Here is a 25571-nt window from a genome sequence, read left to right on the forward strand (position 1 = left end):
CACACACCGCGATATAATCCTTTAATATATAGTGTATACAACTCAACCTCACACAGTGAGCTACAACAGTCAGACAAAACAGTCTGACTGCTTCTATTTGGGATTTTATATATTTAATTTAATAGATTTTAGAGACCCAAAATGAGTGAAAAATCCTAAATAAATATTAAGTAAAGTTTTATATATTTTTTAAATCCCCCAAAATCCCCATTTATATATCCACAAAAACAAAAATCTTTTCTAACTTAAACAAACACATCACACCAAAAATTAAAATTAGCCGTTAACCTTCACAAACTAAATCCATCCAAGATTTAGGAAAGTTTTTCTCAGCAGAACAGTAAAGAAGATTTTTAGCTTAAACCATGGTCTTTGGTAATTCACGTTGAGAGTCAAAAAAGCATCACAAGCAACACAAAATTAAAACCCATAGCTCCTGATGATATAATGTACATAATGTTCACTGTCTTGCACAGACCTTATATATTTAGGAGCCTGCATCTTGGATGGTCTGAGGCTTAGTAAATTAAAAGCAAATGTAAATTTTTGGGTGAACTATCCCTTTAAATCTCTTTCTCTCTCTATATAGTATTTATTTATTCTGATAGCGATAATGGTGCAAAATAAAAGGGAACTAAATGACAAAAAACACATCAATGCATAATATTCACTAAGAATCAAAACATTTGAATGTATGCAGACCTGAGTGCCCAGGCTCTTCTCTCACTGCTCAGTAACCTGCGCAGTGATTTCCAGTGCCTCCACACCACCTCCTGCTGGCTGTTAATCATCTTCTGCACACTGTGGTAGCGGCTGTTCTCTGTGCGCATTCGTTTCAGGTATGGGTCAATGATGAGCTCCTGTAAAGAGAGGAACACAAACTCATCTGTCATAAAAAAACATGATTTGGTTGGGGTTTGAGATGTGCAGTGAATAATCCCAGTATTCCCAAGCAGTAAAAAACTCATGGTCTGCTCAGTGTGTGAATTGAACACCAATCTTTTGTTTACTAGCCCAACATATTCCCTCTGTGTTTGAATAAATGGGGTTAACAGACACCTGAAACTTGGCTTTGCAGTCGGAGCGGTGCTTGTCTCTCCTCTGTGCAGTGCTCATGAGGTCATCAAAGCAGGAATTCCAAAAATTGGACATCAGGTCATGACTCTTCCCAAAAGTGTCTAGTTCATACTGCTGCATTGTGGGCTCCACCTACAGACATAAACATTTATTTAATTTTATTTTTTTAAATAGGTATTTCTTTCAATAATATTTGATTGAATGAGACATGTTAGAAGTTACTGTGAAGCAGCCAATATCTGTAACCACAAATCAGCAAATTTTTATTAATGTGCCAATTAATATATATTAATGTGTTTATCAAATCTAAATAGTTAACAGTTAGGATAATCAACCTTTTTTTTTTTAGAATTGTTTGCAATAAAATATAATACAATATAATATAATATAACATTATATAATAAATTGCATAAATTAAAGTGTCAAATAATTATTTGAATTATATTATGAATGTAAACAAACTCTTTAAAATTATTAAAATTGGTCAAATGAAAAATAATATAGCAATAGTGCATTAAATAATTAATTGTTTTTTAAGTGTATGTGTATTTGAATTTATTAATTTATAAAAAGAAAAAATAATATACTTACAAATTAATGCATACAATAATTTGCATAAAATAAATATTTTAATCATATTATAAATGTGTACAATTTACAACTATGTAAATAATACTTTAAAATATATTGTTTCAATTTATAATAATATTAAAATAGGACTACTGTTGTGTCTGATCATATTGCTGTTGTTGACATTTTGCTGCTTTCATTTACACTGAAAATATAGCTTATTATATGTACTCTAGCAACCTTTTACAAAGTTAGTAGACATGTTATATTGTAATGCTGAACATATGAAATATACACTTTTTTTTCTCTTTCTCTTCACCTTCCCTGCACCCAGATATAGTGTAAAACCTGGTTTACTTCCCGATTCAAGGCATGGTAATATATGGAGTGATTTGTATATACGAACAGTCCAAACTGGTTAGATTTATAAGCACATGCTGTCACACGCCAGCCTTCAAAAATCATCTCCAGGTCACTCTGGCAGGTTTTCTGTTTAATTTAAACGCATGGCTTGTTTTGGATTGTGAGATGAGGGGAATAAATCAGCTTTTTGTTGTGGCACTGGATGAACAAAAGAGTCTAAATAAAGAGTTCATCACTACAATGGAAGCGGATTAACTCAAAGTGCCTTCACGGTAAAACAAGCACACGTCCGCTGAGTTTTAGAGAGAGAAGACTACAGCTCTGATGCTGGACCACTGCTGAAATCAGCTTCAGCTAAACCTAAATGAATCCAAGATGATTATATATAGTATGCTACAGATGTAAATAAGAGAATGGGCTGTTTCAAAGAAAAATGTGTGTATAATCCTTCAGGATTGAGCTTTGTGTGAAATGATGAGTTTATCTCCTGTTTGACTGAGAATGAGTGCTGAGAGACTTATTTCTGACATTCTGCATCCAAAAAAGGTAAAACAAAACAGGTTTGTGGAAACATATACTGACAAGACTGCGGCAGAGAAGCTGCCAGCTTATCGTAAGGTAAACAGTGTAACCGGGTGTCTGCTAAGTGAAGCGTGTGTGTGTGTGTGTGAGGGGATCGCGCTGTACTGACGTGGTTCTGGTGGAACTGCTGCCACTCAGCTGTGCTGCAGTAGTTTTGGAGATCCTGGGCGAAGGAGGGGCTGCCGTTGGTGGCGGGCAGGTTGGGGAGCATCTTCTGAAGGGTGGTTCGATCCGCATGCTGGTCCAGAAGCGCTCGGACGATGGGCACCAGAGGGCTCAGCAAAGCCTCAGCGCCCGGGTCTGAGCCACAGTTTGCAGACCAAAGTGGTACACCAAGACGACCCAGAAGAAAACACACCTCCTCCCACGACAGACATAAGACAGTTTGCAGCAGGCTATGAAGCTTTAAACACGCCATCTCACACACCTGAGGAAAAACAAAAAACAAACAGCAGATATTACATGTTGCTGGCATGGTTTTTGTGTTTGTCTTGTTTTTTGTTCATATTAGACTTTTATTTTGATATGTGTATTGATATTTGAATATGTTTTGAATGTATATTATGCATTACTGTATTCATGCTGTATATACTATACCATAATTTTTATGTGATATATACTGTACAAAATACTATAGTACAAATACTATGTACTACACTGAAAACTACTTTCACTCAGAAACTGTAAATTTCAAATTCTTAAAATTGTATTTTATTGTAAAACGTACTGCAATAATACTTAATTATAACTTAAAAAAATAAACATTTTAAAGTGTTCATACAATGTTTTTAATGTGAAGATGTCCAGACATAGTACAGAAATTAGTGTTGTACTATATTATATATACTGTAACTATAAAAATAGTATAGTTTACCAATAATAGATTAATGTTGACTACATACTGCACAGTACATAATAAAAACATTTTAATGGATACAGTTTATGTACTATATACTATACTTACAGTTTATAGTATACATTTTTAGTGTGATACATCAGTGTTATTTTAGTATTATAAATTATATAAATAATACTACTATCATAGTACTTATTAATGATGTGCTTTTGTCAATTTTATTTGTATTTTTGTAGAACTTTTTTTTTTCTACTCTGCTTTAATTACATTTTATTTTCTGTTTTAGATTGAGTAATTTTAGTATTTCAAAATTATTTCACTTCAGTTAGTTGTCAAGGCAACATTTCTAATTTCCGGTTAAGTTTGTTTTTAACTAATTTTTACATTTTATTTTGTTTCAGCTATACTTAAATAAACAAAAGCTATTTTAATAGATTTGCCCGATGCAGTATATGATATGCTATAAAAATATACTACATTAATAGAATAATTGCCTAACTACTGGACTGGACTATACCTTTTTTTTATTTTTATTTTTTCAACTTTTTTAATATAGTGCACAGGATGCAGTAAGCTATTATTCCTTTGGATTCAAAGTGTTCAAAATCACGTTAAACAGCACACCTGTGTCATGTCCCCTTGTTAGTCTTGTTCAGCTACTCCTGTCTGCCTCTTGTCTTTATCTAGGGCTATTTCTGAAACACGGCTTTCACTCTGAGTGGCACTTGTTTATAAATGCTTATTATAGAGTCCCTGTGAGCACAGCAGCTCGTTATTACGAGCTCACTCTCATTTATGGTTTTAAGGATGCATTTAGGTGAATTATTTGATCCAATTCAGAATTTCTATGAATATTAAAGTCATGTTAAGCCTTAAGGTCAAAATGACTGCCTCACAGTAAGTCAGTTCTTCAGTCAGTTGATATGATCTAATTTGAGTGTGCGATGGGTTTGAGTCTGGAGGAGAAAGATAAAAAAAAAAAACAAATACCCATATATGGACATCTGCTCTCCAATGGAATGAACTGAAGCTGTTTACAAAAAAAGCTCTTTATAGCCCAAAGGCATATCTAATAATCCTGAACATACCTGTAGAAGGGAGTATACCTACTGTAGCGTTCAATTTCAACACTGTGAGTTATATTTATTTTAGTTTAAAACTGTCATAATAATTGTTCAGTTCATCCCACATAATCAGCGAATAAACACACTTTTCTAAATGTCAAAGAGGAAGAATTTTAAAACACAACCCTGGAAATTCTTATTAAGACGGGTGTATATGTGTGTACCTGTGGGTTCTGCTGCTGCTGAATGTATCCGGTGATGATACGCAGGCCGATCAGAGACATCTCTTTGAGCTCAGCAGCCCCCGCTGACCCAGGGGTCGTGTGCCATGCCTGCAGCCTGTCCAACAGATTCACCACCCCCTCGAAAATCTAACACAAATATAGAGACACTCTTATACTCATTCACAAATAAACATATTGTATTCAATAAAACATCAGAATAAAGTTTCCCTAAATAAGAATTTGTACACTTATTAAAACCAATATTACATACATGTATAAACAGTACATATTAGGATACAATGTGGTAATTTATAACTTAATATTTCCATTCAGCAAGGATTCATTAAATCGATCAAATATGATGGTAAATGCATTAATAATGTTACAAAAGGTTTAAAATTGCCATGGTTTCTGAACAAAAAACAAACAAAAAATTTGTTTATTTATTTATTCATTTCATAATTTGGGATTTGGTGTGTAACAATATTTTCTAGGTCACAGGTTTTCTAACATATTTAAAAAATCTGATTAGATTTGCATGCACAGCCTAATATCCTAAATGTGGATTTCTTTCAACTTCCTGTTTCAAACTCTGCTGGCTTTGAAATAAGAGTGTGTGAGTTATTATATCAGAGTGAGAACACATCCATCCATTTCCCACCTTTTCACTCCATAGTGTTTGATTGTCAGTGCCCTCGGCGAACAGGAAGTCCTGGAGCAGTCTGAGGAGGCGGAGCAAAGAAGGCACATGGGGCAGAGACACGCCCTGAGAGTCCCTCAGATCTGACAGAGACGACTCCAGCATCATCTCCAACAAACTACAACATACACATAATGCATCTGTAACACTCCCACAAGCTTATAGTATTTGTTCGCAGCAGCAAAACAAACAGAATACAATGTCTTGAACAAGTCATCAGACAGACACACCCTAAGACTTAAAGAAAAACAAGCTCTATGGTGATGCAATGCTGGAGCCACACCAAAGAAAAGCAACAGCACTGTAGCGCAAAGAATATCTGCCCTCACCACCCTGCCCTCATCTGAACCAAAGGAATCCAGAGAACACTTTCTATACATGTACTGTACACTGATCTCGACTGGATTTCAAATGCAGTAGGTTTTCTCATAATGGAGAAAAAAATAAGCTTTACACAAAAAAAAAAAAAAAGACCACCATTCTTCCAATTCAATTAAAATTTAAAAACACACCCACACTCCTACTAATAAAAAAAATACTTCAGGAGGGTTAGGAGATTGTTCAAGGTTCATCCAATTCCAAAAAGTTAATCTTCAAAGTTCAGTAGTCTGAAAAGATGTCAGTCTTCATTTCATCTCTCTGGGACAGGGGAATTGTTAATGCAGGGCCTTCTTTCTCAATTTTTTATGAGTTGTCATTGTCTCTGAAGTTTTAAAGCATTAAAGTTTTACGTTTCTGACCTGCGTTTGATGTCATCAGGTGGCCGCACCAGCTGACAGGATGAGCCAAGCTTGGTGAGGACAGAGAACACCTGACCCCTTTCTCTCCATATCACATCCTCAGACCCCTCAGTGCCGCTCCACAGCACAGAGAATACGATGTTCGTCAGCAGGTTACACAACTCCTCCTCGGGAGCCTAATGGGGGAGATAGAGAGGAAAGTTTTCAGCGAACAAAGTTATTAAAGTAATACACAATTTTTGAGGGCCCCCTTTTCCAGCTGTTTGCATTTACAAGAAAAGGATTTTTTTATTATTAAAATTTCTGCCTAATAACATATTTTAGGATTTGGCATAAGTAAAGGAATGTATATTCTTTATAAAACTGTCCATAGAGCTTATTAGATTATATTTTATTAATTTACTTAATTTTATAAATTTACTTGGTAACACTTCAGAATAGGGAACACTTATTCGCTATTAAATATGACTTTTCCCTCAATAAACTCCTAATTTGCATCTTAAAAAAACTTAATAATAAAGCCATTAAGAATAAGTAATTAATATGATCATAAATATAGAATAAAGTGTTACCATTTACTTTGACCTTGCTTCTCATTTTGTCTTTAATTACACCCTCAGTCTCAGTCTGCTGTGTCTGTAGTTATCTTGTCTCAGGAGCTACATTCTGCAATCACCCCCTCAACTTTTATATTTACGGTTCCCTACATTACTTTACTAATACAATCCACTGAATGAGTGAGTGACAACAAGTGAGCAAGTGTTCAGCACGATTAACCGGTAGAAATGTGTCAACCGGTGGAGGATTTGGACTCTATCGTCTCTATGGCAGTTGCATGCTCACGCAACATTGCTGTGCTACGTGGTCATGAAAACATCGTTTGCACTAGGCATTGCGGTTTAAAAACAAGTGATGTTATGCCTTGAAACACAATCAGCAGCAAAAGAAAACCATTACGCTATATACGTGAAGATGGTGCTCAATGTGCGAGGGGGTATTGAACGTTATTTATTTTTATTTTTGCTGTGACTTATATGGTTTAATATACACATTTGTATGTGTCAAAATGCCGTATTTGCAAGTATCCTTGTGTAAACAGTAATTGTGAAGCAAACAGCTGAGAAAGAAAACACCTGGATATTGGATCTGGGCAGCTCTTAAAGTGACAGCAGTCTAATATTGCTGCTGTCTGTCATTCATGTTAGAGATAGAAAATCTCTCACTGCTCTTGATTAAATCACTTTTGTAGCTTTAATAATAAGAAATATATATATTTAATTTGCACAGCAAAGAATATATAGTATTTCATACATTTGATACTTTATACAATGTGTGTAGCATTTCTGTAATTAGTTTCGTATCTTATTTAATAGTTTTTTTTTTATTTAGGCTATTCATTAGTTTTTTTGTAAAATTACCACTAGTGACAAGAATTAGACAATTTCTATGGTATCAAAAATTTTGACTTCATACAGACCTTATTTAAAGCAAAAATAACTATATTACGATATATATATATATATATATCGTTATTGTGAAAAAAAGATTTTGGTCATGTCGCCCACCCCCAGTTAACATGTACCTGTGGGTTGGATGTGTTTGAGATGGTGTCTGTAGGACGTTCGGTGGTGTAGCTTGTGTCGTCCAGGACATTGGACAGACTGGAGCTCTTGCGCGGCCTCATGCCTGGGAAGCTCTTACTGTGCTCCAGAGGAGAGGGGGTCTCTGGCTGGCTACCCACAAGTGTCTGGGGTCCTTTTTGAAGGCTTAGTTCAAGCTCAAAGGGTGAGCTGAAGGGTGAGAGTGGCTGGTACACGCTTTCCTCTTCTTCCAGCAGACGGGACGACGATGAATTGTCCACAGTGTTGGACAGGGTGGACGAATGACTGCTTTGTTCTCCGGAGTCAAATGGCTTGAAGTGCAAGGAATCGCTTTTGAGTTGTCCGGCTGACGGGGGAGACTGGGAGAGGTCAGAGTAGCCCTCAGACGCATCCTGAGCTTCCTCCTCCTCGTACTCCTCTTCATGGCGGGCAGTGAGGGAAATGTAGACGTTCTGCTGAGTGTCCTCCATTACGCTGTCCTCGCGATGGAAGACGGGTCTGGAAAGAATGGGGTCCAGCGAGTTGGTGGGGCTGGAAAAAGAATTGGATTGGCTGAGAATGCGAGACTCGTACGATTCTTTGATGTAGAGTTTGGTGAGAACATCCTGCCAGCCTGACTGACGAGCGAGCTGCTTCACATACTCTTGATTGGAGTAGATCAAGTGGAAGAGCTACAGGGATGAAAGAGGGAGAGAGAAATGTTAATTTACTAATTTATTAATCATTTAGTCAAGAACATACCATTCACAACATGTATGCTTAGAAATGGGTTTTGTTTTGCTTCAAAGTGTTTTAAATGCTCTATCTTTGTGTTGCATTTTGCAAGTGAATGTCAGATGGACTTTATTTTGAGGTAAAGCAAGTTTAATATTTTTAAAATGGGTAGAATGGGTGAAATGAGAGATTAGCTTTTGTTTGGACATGTGAACCTGATATGATCTGAACCTGAGTGAGTCAGCTGCTGAATCAGTAAAGACTCTTTCAAAATGACAGATGCAGTGATTCATTAGTGAAGGGTTCATTAGACTAATTCATATCAGTAACCGGTGAGTGAATTGTTTGTTTACTGAGTAATTCATCTATATTACAGATCAGTGTTTCTGCTAAATTGACACATCCCTATCCATGTCACAATTAGATAACTTGTGTATTATCTAGAATCTTGTGTTTTGCAATCAGAAGTATGATTCATGTAGGCTACTCAGAATTATGAGATTTCTGACTCTACCTAAAGTGCACAGTTAACGCTATGCGAAGGCAGTACGCTAAACTGTTAGCAAGCTTGCTAGCCATAGGCTAAATGAAAACACAATCTTATCCCTTTTTGTATACATTTGTAATGCATGATCAAAAACATAGCTTGTTATCTTGATATCGTAGCAATGCAAAAGTCATTCCAACCAGTTAGCACTATGCTAGCTCTTAGCAAGTTTGCTAACCAAAGTCTAACTGAAAAAACTGTTTTCAAAGTCCGACACTCCATAAAATAAGCTTATCATTAATACTGGTTGAAGCTGGTTGGCTAGTCTTAGCTGGTTTAAGCTGGATGTATCTGGTTTAACCCAATCAAGCTGGTCTTCCAGTCCTGCCAAACTAGTATTTATCTGGTTTTAGCTGGTTTCACAGCCAAGACTTACCAGATAAAGAAGTGGTCAAAACCCCTCTAAAACAAGTCTGCTAAACCAGCTATGACCAGACTGGAAGACCAGGTAAGGCCAGCCAACCATCTTAGGCTGGTCTTTCATCAGTTTGTCATCAGTCACTCACCTTACGACAGATATCTAGTCGGACGCTGAGGTCAGCACGATGGGACAGGTATGCCACTGCCAACAGGTCTCTAAAATTAGGAGTGGGTTCTGCACCAAATAAACAACAAAACAGACCAATCAACACCTGAAGTTTAAACCTGAAAACTGCAATCCACCTATTCTTCAGTTTACCTGTGGCAAGCACCTGCTCATACAGACAGCGTACAGTCACCATTGTGATGGGGACATCACCAAAGGAGCAGACCAGCCCAAGGTAGCCAGAGTCCTTGAGCTTGATGCGCATCTTACTGCGCTCAGGTATACGTTCACTCTTCAGGACTTTATACAAGACCTGCGGCAGAACACATGTTCATATCACTCTGAAAGATACTGATCTAATCGTTTTTGGTTTTAAAAGTTCATCTCAATACATGCCTTACTGTAATGCCAAGTACAAGCTTATTCTCACCCTGAAAACTCTCTCACGAGCCTCGTCTCCATAGTTGGTTTTAAGCAGCAGACAGTAGAGCTGCTCCACCTTTTGCTCCAAAAGAACCGTCACAGCCTGCTCACGTGGAGATGAAGAACTTCTCAATACAGTGTGTAACACATCCAGAATACTGATCACCTACAGAGAAGGAGAACATTCAGTCAGCAATTAGCGAGCTCCAGCCTTACCAGAATATCACCATAATACGAAACAACACATGGACTGAAAAAGGTATCAATTAATTAATTAAAAATTAACATACCTGGTATTAAAATGCACTTTGGCTGATCAGATCACAAGTAGACAATGAAGACACATTCCCATTTACACCTGCTGTTTTAATCTCCCTTTTGCCCACTTTTGGCCACTTTCCTTATTTCTTTGAGGGGAGAGTCTATGGCTGGCTGGGTGTATGTATGTATGGGCCTCTTCTGATCTTTTGATATAATACTGTGTATTTGTATTCATAGTCGCAACTTTCATTTTTGTTCTAATAGCTGTGAAACTACGCCGAACACTGTGGGTTTATGTTAGAATCTAGCATCTTAAGAAAACAGGCTGAAATTTTTCACCTTCAAACCCAACTTACAATTTCAGCCAGCAAATTTAAATCCCATCTAGTTAGCACACTTCAACAACACATCCCATAATTTTTAAGAATTAGGACAGTATTCAGTGAGTGCGTTTGACCACATGAGTGTCTACATTAAATAAAAATAATTCCAATCAAATACGTTTTCAACTTCCTCTGGAAGTAGTCGAAAGTGGACGAGCTCAAAACCTTTCATATTCCAACACACAATATGAAACCATCATGAAAGTGACAAACCAAACTGCTGTGTAATCCATGACATGCCAAGCTATTAATTAATTAGCTAGATAGCTATCTGCATGCATTTTTAGAAGGAACACACTAGGTTTTGGAACAGAGCAAGTTTGTGTTTGTGTGGGTCACCTGTTGCTCGTCCTGCACTATAGCAGCGTAGGCTAGTACACTGTGCAGCTCCTCAGCAGTGGGAGATTTCAGAAGGTCCTTCAGCAGAGCGAAAAGAGAGATCTGCACTGTCCGCCTCTCATCAGACAGAGGACTGCCATCCTTCTCCACACTGTGGACACAATAAGAAAATCTTTCATCCACACTAAATATTTCCTTATATATTTTCTTAGATCTCCAAGCAAAATCATAATAGTACTTCTCAGTTCTGAACGTACCTGTAGTGTGTCCGAATTGAGTCCAGGATGTACTGAACACCATACCTCTTACGAGTCTTCAGCTTGCCTTCATTGATGATGGTGGCAAGGTACTGCACATGACCTACAAACCAACACAAATACAGGCATACAGATAAAAGGATTTGGAATGAAATAATCAGGTATGAATGGATTTTCACTTTTAGCGTAAATTTTTCCTTTAGGACCTGGTTATTATTTGCATTTGAATAACAAAAAAACAATGGCCAATGCAATTGTAATGTGTTTTGGTTGTTTACCCAGGCAGACTGCAAAGTGGCTGTGGCTCCAGATTCTGAAGTCAAAGAGCAGGTACTGGTACAGCTGTGATAGAAGGGCGTTGTTGCCCTCGTTGGACACCTGCTTGAGCAGGAACTGACAGGCCATCAATACACTCATGTCCATCATACTGCTGGGAACCTAAGGGAGAAAAAGAATGCGAGACAGGAGATGAAGTGTTTTGCCATCAATCAATTAAAATACATAATCCAATTATTTAAATTATATGATGATCAATTTGATATGTGCTGAGCTGACAATGAAATGTTCAACTTTTAAATGATAGTGTACATATTAATAAACATTCTTATAAAATAACTATTATTATAACTATAATGGTAAACTACTATGTATTTTAATTTAATTAAATTCAATACTTGTCCTACATTAATGCATTTAATTGACAGCCCATGTTTTAAGCCTGAGGATGGTATACTTATATAACTACGAGTGTGTGTGTGTGTGTGTCTACTTTTCAACTCTCAAACCCGAGAAACTCTCTTCAAAGGACTTTACAAGACTGTCAAGTCACAGCACATCAAAAGCAAATCAGATATGACTTTTAATTTTGTGGAACAATAAAAGCCACTGCTAAACCTAATGATCTTACAACAGATCAGAAATATATCAGCATCTGTTTCTATGAACTTCAGTTCCTGTAACAGAGGCATAGATATCATTTTTACTTATCAACGTCTCATCAAATTATCTGCTTAATATTACATGCCTAGTATCTGATCTGATCTAATCTAACAGCCTCTATTTAAAACCTTCATATTGATTATGTGTTAAATGTCATAGATGTTTGAACATGCTGTTGTGATAAACGTGTGAACTTGAATGAGTTTACGTCAGACACTCAAACCTCGCTTACTCATTTCTTTAAAGATTCCTGGCACCAGATAAAACCTTAATGCATGAGAAACTACGGTTGTGTGTGTATTGTGCAATATCATGGGACTGTTAACACAAGTGTTTCCTAACAGGATGCTACGCCTTGAAGACACATACACCAATATGTCCTGTTAGACGTCCAGACGCCCTCTCTATTCACCAGTGTGTGTGTGTGCGCGTACCTTGCCGAGCATGGCTCCGATGATGGGCGGCCCGTGGCACTGAAGCAGACTCTCCTGATTGGCCGGATGGTTGCGCAGCATGTTCTTAATCATCAGCAAAAACGCTGCTACGCTGTTCTTCTCTAAACGGCCCTCTAACACACATACACACACAAAGCAGCAATCAGTTTCACATTAGCAAAGCGTAACATTGACAAATTGCTGCAACGGCATTGCATGGGCAATCAACAGCCAAAGGTGATATAAAGTTCAACTGCAGAACACAAAAAACATGAAAAACTCACCTGCTGCATCTCACACAGGCATATACAAACACATGTAGAATCACTCAAACACAACTTTATGAATCACAAACAGTGTGCTCAAAAAACATCAATGGTGACTCATACTGCAATTACAGAAGAATTTACACCATAAATGCGCAAAGCAGCTCTAAAAAGCCAGATAACAAGCTGTTACTGTTAACGTAACTGTCAAAAAAAAAAACTATCCTAACAAATATTAAAACCATATTTTGCCCAGTGCTGTTTTAGTATAACTGATAATCTATTATAGCTTTTGCTAGTATTTTGAAACAGTTTTGTGCGTTTTATGAGTGTCATTTTTTTTTTTTTTTTTAAATGTCTATATACTTTTACAGTTTTAAAATACGTCCATATTGTCTTTAGTTCTAGTTTATTTACTTGTTATTTTAGTGCTTCAGCTTAAACTAAATGAAAATGAGAAATGTCTCGGCAACTAGTTGGAATACAACTATTTTTATTTATTTTAATTGTTAATTTTTGTTTTTAGTCTTAGTTTATTACAATAATAACCTTCATTTTCCATTATATATATCTCAATACAATTAAAAGAACCAAAAACTTAAACTACTTCAGTCTGTGTGCATTGAATTTATTTAATACACGAGTTTCACAATTTGAGTTGAATTACTGAAATAAATGAACTTTTCCACGTCATTCTTATTTATTGAGATGCATATATATATATATATATATATATATATATATATATATATATATATATATATATATATATATATATATATATATATATATATATATATATATATATATATATATATAGAAAACGGAAGTAGCGGAACATTTAATATTTGACAACTGCTATGTAAAGTTATGCATGCCTTTCATTTTTGACTTTTTTATTTTGACCTTATCATGTTTAATCAAAACATCACAACTCGAACTTCTGGTGAAAACTTCAGACTTGCTTTTGGTGATGTATGCAGGACCGCAATCATTCGGTCCATTAAACCTGCCCCTCCACAATCAGCTGCAAGTAACTCTGAAATCTCAAAATCCAGGCACCAACTGATGGCTACAACCAAGTCCCCAGCCTTTCTTTTGTTATTTCAGGATATAGAAGAAAAGATCTGTCGCCACTACTTTTTTATCATGACTTTAATGTCCATGCAAATTGGTTTTGGAGTGAAATATGACTCAAACTTGTCAGTTTTTTGAGACTTACTTGTACATTCAATTTACAGAAACTACAGCAGAATCTGTTTATACTTTTAGGCTAATGCTTTTTATTTGATGCATATATGGACATGAATTATGGGAAGACAGAGAGGGATTGGAATCAGACATGTTGCTACCAATGTGTCACAGCTGAGAGACTACTGACCGGATGACTTCCCCAGTGGCAGCAGCATGCCGGCAGGGCCTCTGCAGGACGTGAGCTCTGGCCCGAGAAGATCTGAAGTCTCCTGACCTACAGTCTCGCCCTGGTCCAGTAAACACACCTGCTCCAGCAGGGGCAGGAGAGCTCCCATGCCACCAACTGAGCTCAGAACATCCTACACGCAAGACAAGATAATAAAACATAATTAACAATTACTGCTCCTGCAGGGATGTATGAGATTATGAGTTTTGTTCTAGAAGTATGTGTTGAATACACACATTTCCCAACACTGGCACACACAAAAGGCTGTAGTGATGTCACAACAAGATGAATCATTCTGATCTTAAAAGACAATGAAGCTCGGTGACAGATACACACCTTGACGTCCCAGTTCACCACTCTGTGACCAGTAAGCCTGCCATCGTAAAGATGGTTGGGGGACAAATCCACACAGATCTGGATCTTAAAGGCCTACAAGACAAAAGAATGTGGACAATGTGCACAAGACTTATCTTTAAATTAACCATTTGATACAATGCACTTATTGCCTACATACATGTTTTTACATTGTAATTGTTTGTGCATTTAAAAATACCTTCCTGTAATTTTATTTTTAATTAATTTCTGTAGTCTCATCTATAATTAGACTTTCGCCCCTATTCCGAACCCTTGACCCACCTTTAAACCTTATCTTTAACTGTATCCCAATAGAAGGTAAAGAAAAACTAAATAAATATTTTAAAATAGTTTTTGATGCAAATACATTAAAAACAACTAATTTAAAGTTATCAAAAGTACATTTGTGTCCCACTTTTACAATTTAGATTAACAATGTCATCAATATTCTATTTATTAAAGCCAAGTATGAATCTCATCAAGTTAGTGTTTTACATTTATTTTACATTTATTCCAAAATAACTCAGTTTAAACAATATATATTATTTATGAACTTATGTTCAGCTATTCTTTTTAAGGTAACTTCTAACTATTTTTTTTGTATTTTTTAGATCATCAGTCATCAAAGTTTGGTAATTACTGGTCACATACGTGGAGATTTACTTTGAATTTCATTAAGCTGATTACTCACTAAAAAATCCTACAGATCATGTTTTCATGTCCTTTTAAGTCTTGTTTTGATGTTACAATGTAGTTATATCTAAGTGTGTGAGAGGTTTATTTACTTTTTTTTAAATGAGTCTTCCCATTAATGATATTATATTGTTTATTCAGACTGACTCGCAAACGCAGAATGCACAAGAGGTGGGATTTATCGCATGAACCAATCACAGCCAATCAAAACCAGTCATATCCAATCATATCATGATGAAGGCATTGTCTCCTCTCATGTGCAGGGTTCCTATATATTTTCCATTTCAAAATTCCATACTTTTCCAGTCTCAAATTTCCAAAACTCTCAGTAGATTTTCTGACCATATTTAATATAAATAATTTAAGATTTTTTTCAGCATTATATGTGGTATATAGTAGTCATCTGTAAATATCTTTATTTTCCCAGGTTTTTTTTCACACTGCAAAAAAATGATTCTCTTATGGTTTTTGTCTTGTTTTCTATTATAAATATCTAAAATTCTTGAATCAAGATGAATTTACTGTACAAGTAAAATGACTTAAGATATTATGTCTTGCTTTCTGTAAAAAAAATAAAAATTTAGTTTTTCCTTTCTTGAAGTTTTTCCTTCATACAAGCAAAAATATCTGCCAATGGGGTACGAAAAATTATCTTATTCTTTACTTGTACAGTAAATGCATCTTGATCAAAGAATGTTTAGATATTTATACTAGAAAACAAGACAAAAATACTACGAAAATCATTTTTTGCAGTGCATTCATTTTTTTTGTGAGTGACATTAATATACAGAGCCCTTAAAATAAAAAATAACAAAAAAATTTTTAGTGCTTACACATTACAAATTCTAGTTTTATATAACCTATTTCCTTCGTGCATCACTGCCATCTTACTTTGCATAAAACAACAGAATGGATGTACATGAATAAATAGAAATCTACTTGCTCAAAATTATTATTTTCTTAGGGTAGTACCTGTGATATCAAGGACTATTGTACAATTTAACATATCCTCCGTGGGGGCACAGAAACCATGACATGAAATGGGCTGATGGCAAAAAAAACTGCCAAGTTCAAGGGTTTATAAGAAAGACTGGTACTATACAAAAAAAAAAAAAAGATGGCATGGCACAATAGGTGGCTCAGTGTGCTCTGTCCTATATGCAAAGTTAAATGATTTCTCGTGCAAACATAAAAGTCTATAAATATTTTATTTTTTGCAAAAGTCCTTAAGGCTATGTAATATGGTGCTAAGAATATTGTGAGAAGAAACCCAAAAACCTGCATTTTGCATAATGAAAAAGTGCACTTTGAATTCATTCAGTATTTTGACTTTGACGTCTTTTACAATAAATTTATTTTCATTAAATTCTTAAATCAAATTCCATACTTTTCCAAACCCCGTAGGAACCCTGCATGTGACTTTCCCCCATTCATTCTCAATTACCCCCCACCAAACCCACCGCATGATTTAGGGGGTCTGTTAAAAGTCAGTGGGCTCAGGGGAAGCGACTCCTGCTGTAATGTGCGTATGTGTATGTATTAGATGGATCACTGAAAAGAATTACCTGTGGGGTGTAGTATAACAGTAGTTTACTGTTGACTTCTGAAGGTTCACCATCAGCTTTGAATAAAGAAACATTATTGGGACCTGCCAAGTGAAACAGAGATAGACTTTCATTAACGCTAGTTTCTTTTTGGATGGAAATGTGATTTTCTGCATTATGAATGTGGTGGATGTCTCATTTATACCTGCAATGAACAGGGCTCGTGCCTGAGCAGGCTGCAGAGCTTCATGGCAGATGAACACCGTGGCTAAAAGGCCGCCCAGTGATGAAGGAGAGCCCCACGCAGTGTCCTGCAGCCCTGCCGGGATTGTGTGGACCGGACTGTCCCGACTCAAACCTGGCCGACCCCCTGTGGCTGCTGCAAAGGATGCAGGGAAGGACTGGGAACGTGCAAGGGTGGGTGGCCCAGAATGTGCTGCAAATGCCATCTCTGAGGGCGAGTGGGACGGGTTGGGCAGAGTCGGAGAGGTAGTCATGGTGGTAGTGGTCCGGTGACCAGCTGATCCAATGCAGCAGGAAGTGAACGGCTGAAATGTTGAGAGAACAACAGACCAATGAAACAAAACATGTTTATAATAAATCCAACTCCTGCAGACAATAACATTTACTTACCTCGTTCAGAGAAGGAAAGCGCAGGGGTGCTGTTTTACACTGCACTCCATCCACATAAACAGTGACCACATTCTGTCCAAAGGGCCGACGGCCAGGAATGTGAACAATGGCTACTGAATGCTAGAGCGAAGAAAAGAAGGGGAAGAATAAGACTCTGAATACAGAATCAAAATCTTACAATGATATCATGAATGTAATCAGATTACTTTTTTTAAGTACTAGTAAAGTAAAGCATTAATTTAGATTCACAACAAAATATCTGAGTTATTTTTTCAAATAAGTAACGGAATAACGAAAAAATATATATTTTTTGTTATTAAAAAACAAATAAGCAAGCCCAGCCAAGGTAAGACAGAGTAACACAAAAGTAACGTAATGCATTACTTTCCACAAAAAGTAACTAAGTAATGCAGTTCGTTACATAGTAATGCAATATTGTAACGCATTACTTTTAAAAGTAACTTTATCCAACTTTGGATATCATAAAGTAAGATTCTTTAGCTGAAATCAAGCTAAAGAGGCTAGTCAAGCTAAAGCTAATTCTGCATTAAAAGAAAAATACATGTGACGCTTCTATAAAAAAGCTGACTGACATTTTGTAAACAGAAAGGGGGTTCTTTATTTATTTTCATACAAGTGTTCTGTCTTTTCTTCCTTAAATTATCTATGTTAATGTGTGTGTGAGTTGTCTGTAATGTCACTAACCCAGGCGCAGTCATTGAATGGGTGTTCTGGCAGGGAAACGGCCATGTATTCCTTTTTAGTACATACTGCCACCACCAGAACTTCTTCTGTGGTGAAAAAAGCTTCAAATCCAGTTCCGCTTGCTGTGAAGAAACTACACACAGGACACAATACAGCTTTTAAAGGTATAAGTACACACAAAACAAATGGGCATTGAATAATGGCGCAAATACCAGTAATTTGAGGAGCGCAAACATTAGCAAATCACATTGCGTGATTCATTTTAATATTCTCCTCCCATAAATTCTGAGTCTGAAAGGGAAACTCCTACAAATGCATATTCAATAAGGTCAGGCACAAAAATAACCATAACCAAGCCTTTTCAGTGCTAATTCTTCACTAGACTTTTCTTTAGTAAATCCTGACACAGAACTATTTTAACGGCAAAAGAAAGTTATAGCTATGATTTTAATCAGCGCTTTGCAATTATTCTATGTTTAACTGCAGTCATGAGTTCTAAGACATATTTTAATGTCATCTCTGAATCAAACATCAGTAGTAAAATTGTTGTTAATGTTAAAGGGATAGCTAACACCAAATATTTGATCATTTACATGCTGCTCCAAACCTGTATGAGTTTCTTTCTTATGATAAACATACAATAAGATATTCTGAAGAATGCTGCTAATCAAACAGTTGATGGTCCCCATTGGCTTCCATAGTATTTCTTTCCCAAGTAAATAGGGACCAACATTCAAAATTCTTTAAAATATCTTCTTTTGTGATCAAAAAAGAAACTTATACAGGCTTGGAATGGCATGAGTGTGAGTAAATGATCACAAAATTTTCCTTTTTGGGTGAACAATTCCTTTGTAAGTAGTACTTATTGATTACAGATAAATGGAAATGATCAAATACTGCAGATGCACAATATGCATATTTACACAAACATTTAAATAATACATAATGATGTTATGCCTCAAATCACCTATCGCATTTAAAACTATTGATTTAAAAATATAATCTAATTAATACTTAAATAGTTCAACCTTGATTATAAAAATAAATGTTTCCTGAGCACCGAAAATAGCATATTACATTGACTTCTGTACAGTAGATGATGACATTTTTATTATAACACCCATTTATCATGAGAATACCTGTAAAGCTGTTTCCTACGTGGTCCCTTAGCCATTCGAACCATATTATCTGGGTTTGTCAGGTGAGATTCTGAGTAGTGGTGCTGAGGAGGAGGAAAGTCTGTGTTGAGGCACAGCCAAGCGTGGAAAGCAAACGCGCTTCCTGGCCAGCGTTGTATAGCCGGCACCATAATACCCGCCATAGGGGGCGTAAGGTCAAAATACTGCAAGGCGCTGCATCCACCCTCTCTGCGAGCGGCCATGGCCGAAAGCACCCTTACCACACGCCCGCAGTACGGGTGAGGGGGTGCACCAGGTTCGGTCCGCAAGAGCTTCAGCAGACTCTTCAGTTCACAGGGCCGTAGAGAAAGAGATCCCAAGTCTTGAAGCAAGCCCAAGAGAGCATCGGAACACTGCCGGTCGAGCCGCTCCGGGGCTTCGGACAGCACCTCCAGCAAAGCGCCTACTAAGCCCGCCTCAACGGCTACGGTGCGGCAGGACAGAGTTCCTCGACACACGGCCGCCAGCCATTGGGACACCAGCAGCTGCAGAGAGCGAGAGCCCAGATCAGGCAACCACTGCAGCAGCAGAAGCAAAGTCTGTTCGTTACTGATGCCCAGCTGCATGGCCTGGGAATGCTCTCCTTCAACAGCCTGAGAGAAACAACAAGGGACCAGGGGATGGACAGAGCAAAAAGTGATGCTATGAGAATACACATTTTTTTAAGTATGGCGATTCTCAGTCATTATCCTGAAAAACGTACCGCATATGATGAAAAACTTACTTGTTGACCATTAATAAGTATGTTTTATAAGCATGCATATGTGTAGTATGAAAATCAGTGTTATTTAAGTACTATTAATAAAGTATTATAGTATTTATTTCAAATTTGTTTTTGTTTTTATTTTTATATTTTACGTTTTCATTTTTAATCTTAAATTAGTTATTCTATTTTAGTAATTTTGTTGTGTATTTTGTTTTTTTAAATAGGTCTATTTATTTTTGTAATTATTTTTTATTTTCGTTTTTAGTTATTTTCACTTTTAGTTTGAGTCATTTTAGTATATCAACTTCAATTAATTAGATTAAATAGTTGGTCTGGCAACTAACTAAATTTTCTCTTATATTTTAAATTATTTCATAATATTTTTAATTAGTTTATATATATATATATATATATATATATATATATATATATATATATTACATTTAAGTTTAATAAATCTTTATTTTTGTCAGTTTTATTATTATTATAAGGGGTGTAACAGTACACAAACATTGCGGTTTGGTACGTACCTTGTTTCTGACGTCACGGTGCGTTATATTTTCAGTACAGCAGGGTGAAAAAACTAAACATAAAATTCCTTTTTTTTTTTAATTAAACAGTGATTTAAAAAAAATGAAATAAATGTAATTATAATAAAATTTTTCTTAGGGATAAAAATCTACCTTTTACATTTCCTGAAAAAAAAAAAAAAATTATACTTTCAGTTTTGTTTTTATTATTTTCACTTTTAGTAATTTTGGTTCTTCAACTTTAGTTTAGAAATGTCCGCCCCCATGAAGGGACCCTCTCCATGTAAAATGAGCCCACTTGTAATAGGCTACTGATTGGAGACTCACATGAAAGTGTGTCATTTTAATAATATGGTTACAAAGTACTATTTACTTTATTGGTTAAAAAAAAAAAACTTACACATTTCTGCCTAAATGTCAAAAAGGAAGGAAATGTAGGTCACACCGTCTGTGATAGTAGTTACACTCACAGTTTCTTCTGACTCACCATGTTCATCAGCTCCTGCAGGAGTCTTTTGGTGGGCTGTCCTTGACTTTTCAACACATCAAACAACTGTGAGTAGCCAATCCGCTCCTTGAAGACCTCCTGGGAAGACAAACCACACAAAACCACATTACAACTGACCAAGCACGCAATACAACGAGTGTTTTTACCACCCTGTTCCCCAAAATAAACCAAAAAACAAAAGGTATTATACAAAACAGAAACGTTTTCGCATGAAATCAGGATATTAAAGGGGATATCGTGAAAAACTTCAAATTTAAGTCCAATTAGAAAGTCTACTATGTAAATAGCTTTCACAATGCAAGGCCACCCAGATTATATATTGAAACTGCCCTGCAAAAACAGAGAAAACATAACCATAAATCTTCATAGTCGTGTCACAGTATAATGTTTACTTTGCAAAGAGGGTGTTTTTGAAGAACGGGGCGGCACAAACTATATTTAACCCAACAGTGAAGACGTAAACACGGACATTTACTGTACATGAAGTAGCAGTAAAAAGAGAAAAACTCAACAATGTTATGAAATCTATATCATGATATTGCATTTTGGTACAAAGAAACCTAAATACACTAATAATAAACAAAAAACACGACATGGGATCATGATACTTTTGAACCTCACGAATAACCCAGGAAGTGCCATAAAATAAAGGAGGAAGCGCATTTCGTAATGTCACCATGGGTGACCTGGTTCTGCAGAACCACATCAAATGTGCTGATAAGATTATCCACACAGGCATAAGGGGCACATTTATCTTGCACAAGCACTTTGACTTATCACGCTGATAAGACGAGAGACGTCTGCAAGCTGACCTTTCAAAGACTTTAGGAGAAACATGCATAAGGTACGAGATGAGAGGAGGTGGAAGACATGAGTCGATGACGTGTCATACCTTGGCAGAGGGCGAGTTGCTCATTATGGCGGTAAGAACTCGAATGGCGTGTACTGTGATGCAGTCAGAGCCCTTTTCCCAGACCTACATACACATATGCGAAATACACACATCATTTAGTTCATATTTACATTCTAATGTATTAAATGATTATTGTTCACCCAAGAATATGTTTTTCCAAGCCCATAGGAGAATTTTTTAAAGAAACAATGACGCTTTGTGTTACATTTTGGATTTTAACACGGACATAAACAATGACAAATGCTTTTTTTGTTATCCTGCAGTTTCAGAAAACTTGGAATATAGTACATACAGGCTACTTTTATTCTCTATTTATGGTGTTTTAGACCATTGTAGTGTTTGACACACATACATAGTCACTATAAATATTGTTATAATTTCTCTTTTTGCTTTCCACAGACAATAACTATAAAATATGGGTTTGGAATGACATTAAGGTGAGTAAATCATGACGCTGCCATTCAACATTTTGGTGCCAGTAAGATTTTTAAGAAATTAACACTTTTATTCAGCAGGGATGCATTTAATTGATCAAAAGTGGCAGACTTTTATATTACCAAAGTAAAAAGTATATATATTTGGTTTTGGTTACCACAAAAATTTTTTTAAAATAAAATAAAATATGTAGCATAAGCCCTTTCCTTAAAACAGGCTAATCAGAAATGTTTCTTAAACACCAATTTAGAAGATTAGAATGATTTCTCTGTATTTCAAAAATACTTAAAAAAAATCTTACCAACCCCAAACCTTTGATCAGTAGCATAAACAGTTTTGAGAAAAATATTCCTTTAAATTGAACAATTTCAATGAGAAGCATGCAGATATGAATTCTGAACATTTCTCCTTGAAGTGCAAGATTCAGTTAAAAACAAACTGAATACAAATTCATGTTATGAATTAAATTAAAGAGATCAAAACATGCAACAGTAGAGCAGATTTTTCTATTTACCAGCACCCCACCACGAATATCCCACCAAAGACCACCAAATGAAACACACAGCAAATGTTACACCCACAGCACCACAGCTACACTAGACATGCTACAAATCTAGAAACACTCTGCACACTGCAAGACAACATCCAACAAACTAGACACACACACACACACACACACACACACACACACACACACACACACACACACACACACACAAAACCACAACCAGCAGGATCCTCACCCTCCAACTCTGTGTACTGACACTGCAATAACCTTTAAAAATGTACTTATGTGGTACTATGGTATCAAACAGTAATTTCATGGTACTATGTGATCTCAATATTGTTATCATTAACTAAAACTATTACAAAATATGTTCATTAAAAAAGCTAAGGTAAAATAAAATATATTTATTAGATGAAAAACAGAAATGCTGACTGAACAAAGTTAGTGAAGTATTACAATTATTAACTGAAATCAAACAAACTAAAACTGAAATAAAAATAAATTATATTAAATTATATTTAGTAATATAAAAAAGCACAAACCAATTAAATGACAAAAGAACAAACAAAACTCAGTATTAAAATGAAAACTGTACATATAAATACAAAACCTAATTCAAAATATTAATAAAAACTATAATAGTATATAACATACTACATACTTATTCTAGATCATTTTACATGACATTATAGCAGTCTGACGCCAGGTTTCCTCTAAAATATTGATGTTATCTATAAACTATATTAGAACACAATAGTACCATCATGTCATATCCAACTAGCATGGTACAATAATGACATCATAATGTTTTAAGGTTTCATGTTTTTCATTGCATTTAAGTCAACTGTGTCACTAACTGGCACATGCACCGACAACATGCAGATGTTTTGCTACTGTATATTCACCTAGACAACATTGCACGCTGTTTATGCAGAATCTAATGTTGCTCAGTCAGCAGTTGTGTGTCTGTGTATGCGTCTGCATCTGCGTGTCTGTGTTTGTGTCAGTCAAGTGAAGAGTGGGTTTCCTGCTGACGAACGCCACACGGATCAGCGGTGAAGGGAAAGTACCTGCTCCACTTCAGCCTCTGTGAGCAAACGTGTAGTGAGGTCACATTGGCCCTCACACTCCACCTTAAACCTGTTACTCTGATATAGCTGCAGGACAGACACACAGTCACACACACACAGCGTCACAAACACACGAACACAAGTGAGTCAGAGATAAAACAAGCAAGCAGAAATTGAACTTACTGACAGATCGAGCAAAAAGTAATGAAAAGGTAATAGACGAAAAAGAGAAGGTCTGCGAAATCCTCATTACACAACATAATGCCTAGTTACAACACACTCAAAAACCACCCATCTTACCCAGACCGACTGTGACCACATACAAACATATGACGCAGAACCTAGATTTCATCACAGGACGGAAACACACAGGCTGTGCTACAAATAATTACTGATCATCACTTCGATGCACTGGGCTGTAAATCGTCTGTCATGGTTAATTTTTATCTGTCAGTAAATATATATTGTCCTTATGGTGTCAATGACAAATAAAAATAGAATTGCAACATTTGTATTAATGTTGGTTTCATGTGGTTTCAAAACATTTTTATATCATCTTCAAAGAAAGTTTCAATTTAACTCGTCAAGTAGTAAATTATTAATTTAAATATAATACCTTTTAATACAATTATAATTCAATAAATAAATATCATTACATTTTAGTGAGCTGTAAAACATGATATCATGTCAAAGGCCAAACTAACTGAGATTTCTGTCTGCAGGGATCATCTCGATGATATCATTTCCTGTTTTTTCTACTTTTCTATTTGGCAGACAAATGTTTATTCATTGCCAAATTACTTTTGATGTTAGGACAGTAGTTGCATGACATTTTATTTTATTTTATTAACATTTTTTAACTTTTCCTTTTTGTTCAATTAACAAAATGCATGTGAAAGAGCTGATTTATATGCTAATTGAAATAAATCTGAAATAAAATAGAAATATTAGCTAAATAATAAAGAAAATTAGAAATGTTGCTTTGGTATTTGAAATATATTTAGGTGAAGTACTAAAATTACTGACTGAAATAAATATAAATGTATATATATATATATATATATATATATATATATATATATATATATAATATATATATATATATATATATATATATATATATATATAAAAAAATAACATAAAAATAAAAACAAAAAAATAAGACAGTTGGTACAACCCTGAGAGCTTTTACATTTTAGTTTTTCTTCTTATTCGGCAGATGAAATGCATTTAAACGAAATGCTTCAAATCCCTACTGACATCCTTCAGTGGAAATGTTTCCTGAGTAGGGAAAATTCAATAGATCTTATATCATTTTCAAATATCAGTCACTACTTTTAAATTTGATAAATGAAAAAAAAAAAAATTTTTTAGTTTAAAGCAACCTCTGGATTGAACCTTAACAAATCTGTGGTTGAGAATTCAACTCTCATTCAGAACAAACATCAGCAGACCGCCACATTTTCATTGTCCGCCATGAGACTCATTTTTGAATCCTCAGGGCTGGA

At 35.7% G+C, this 25571-nt stretch overlaps 1 protein-coding gene across 1 annotated transcript in view; it reads right to left on the bottom strand.

Annotated features, from left to right (window-relative positions):
* Positions 1 to 25571, bottom strand: part of LOC109063164 (neurobeachin-like protein 2) — a 59121-nt gene that overhangs the window by 13920 nt on the left and 19630 nt on the right. The window contains 23 exon segments of the mRNA XM_042740720.1: positions 703 to 860; positions 1060 to 1209; positions 2702 to 3019; positions 4737 to 4883; positions 5398 to 5554; positions 6177 to 6352; positions 7759 to 8448; positions 9545 to 9633; positions 9718 to 9877; positions 9995 to 10153; positions 10971 to 11121; positions 11228 to 11330; positions 11506 to 11665; positions 12601 to 12734; positions 14248 to 14419; positions 14623 to 14715; positions 16899 to 16981; positions 17083 to 17425; positions 17511 to 17630; positions 18216 to 18348; positions 19355 to 19986; positions 21117 to 21215; positions 22030 to 22113. Coding sequence (XP_042596654.1) covers positions 703 to 860; positions 1060 to 1209; positions 2702 to 3019; positions 4737 to 4883; positions 5398 to 5554; positions 6177 to 6352; positions 7759 to 8448; positions 9545 to 9633; positions 9718 to 9877; positions 9995 to 10153; positions 10971 to 11121; positions 11228 to 11330; positions 11506 to 11665; positions 12601 to 12734; positions 14248 to 14419; positions 14623 to 14715; positions 16899 to 16981; positions 17083 to 17425; positions 17511 to 17630; positions 18216 to 18348; positions 19355 to 19986; positions 21117 to 21215; positions 22030 to 22113 — 4511 coding nt within the window.

This window comes from Cyprinus carpio, chromosome B16 (assembly GCF_018340385.1).
Source record: "Cyprinus carpio isolate SPL01 chromosome B16, ASM1834038v1, whole genome shotgun sequence".
NCBI classification, from domain to species: Eukaryota; Metazoa; Chordata; class Actinopteri; order Cypriniformes; family Cyprinidae; genus Cyprinus; species Cyprinus carpio.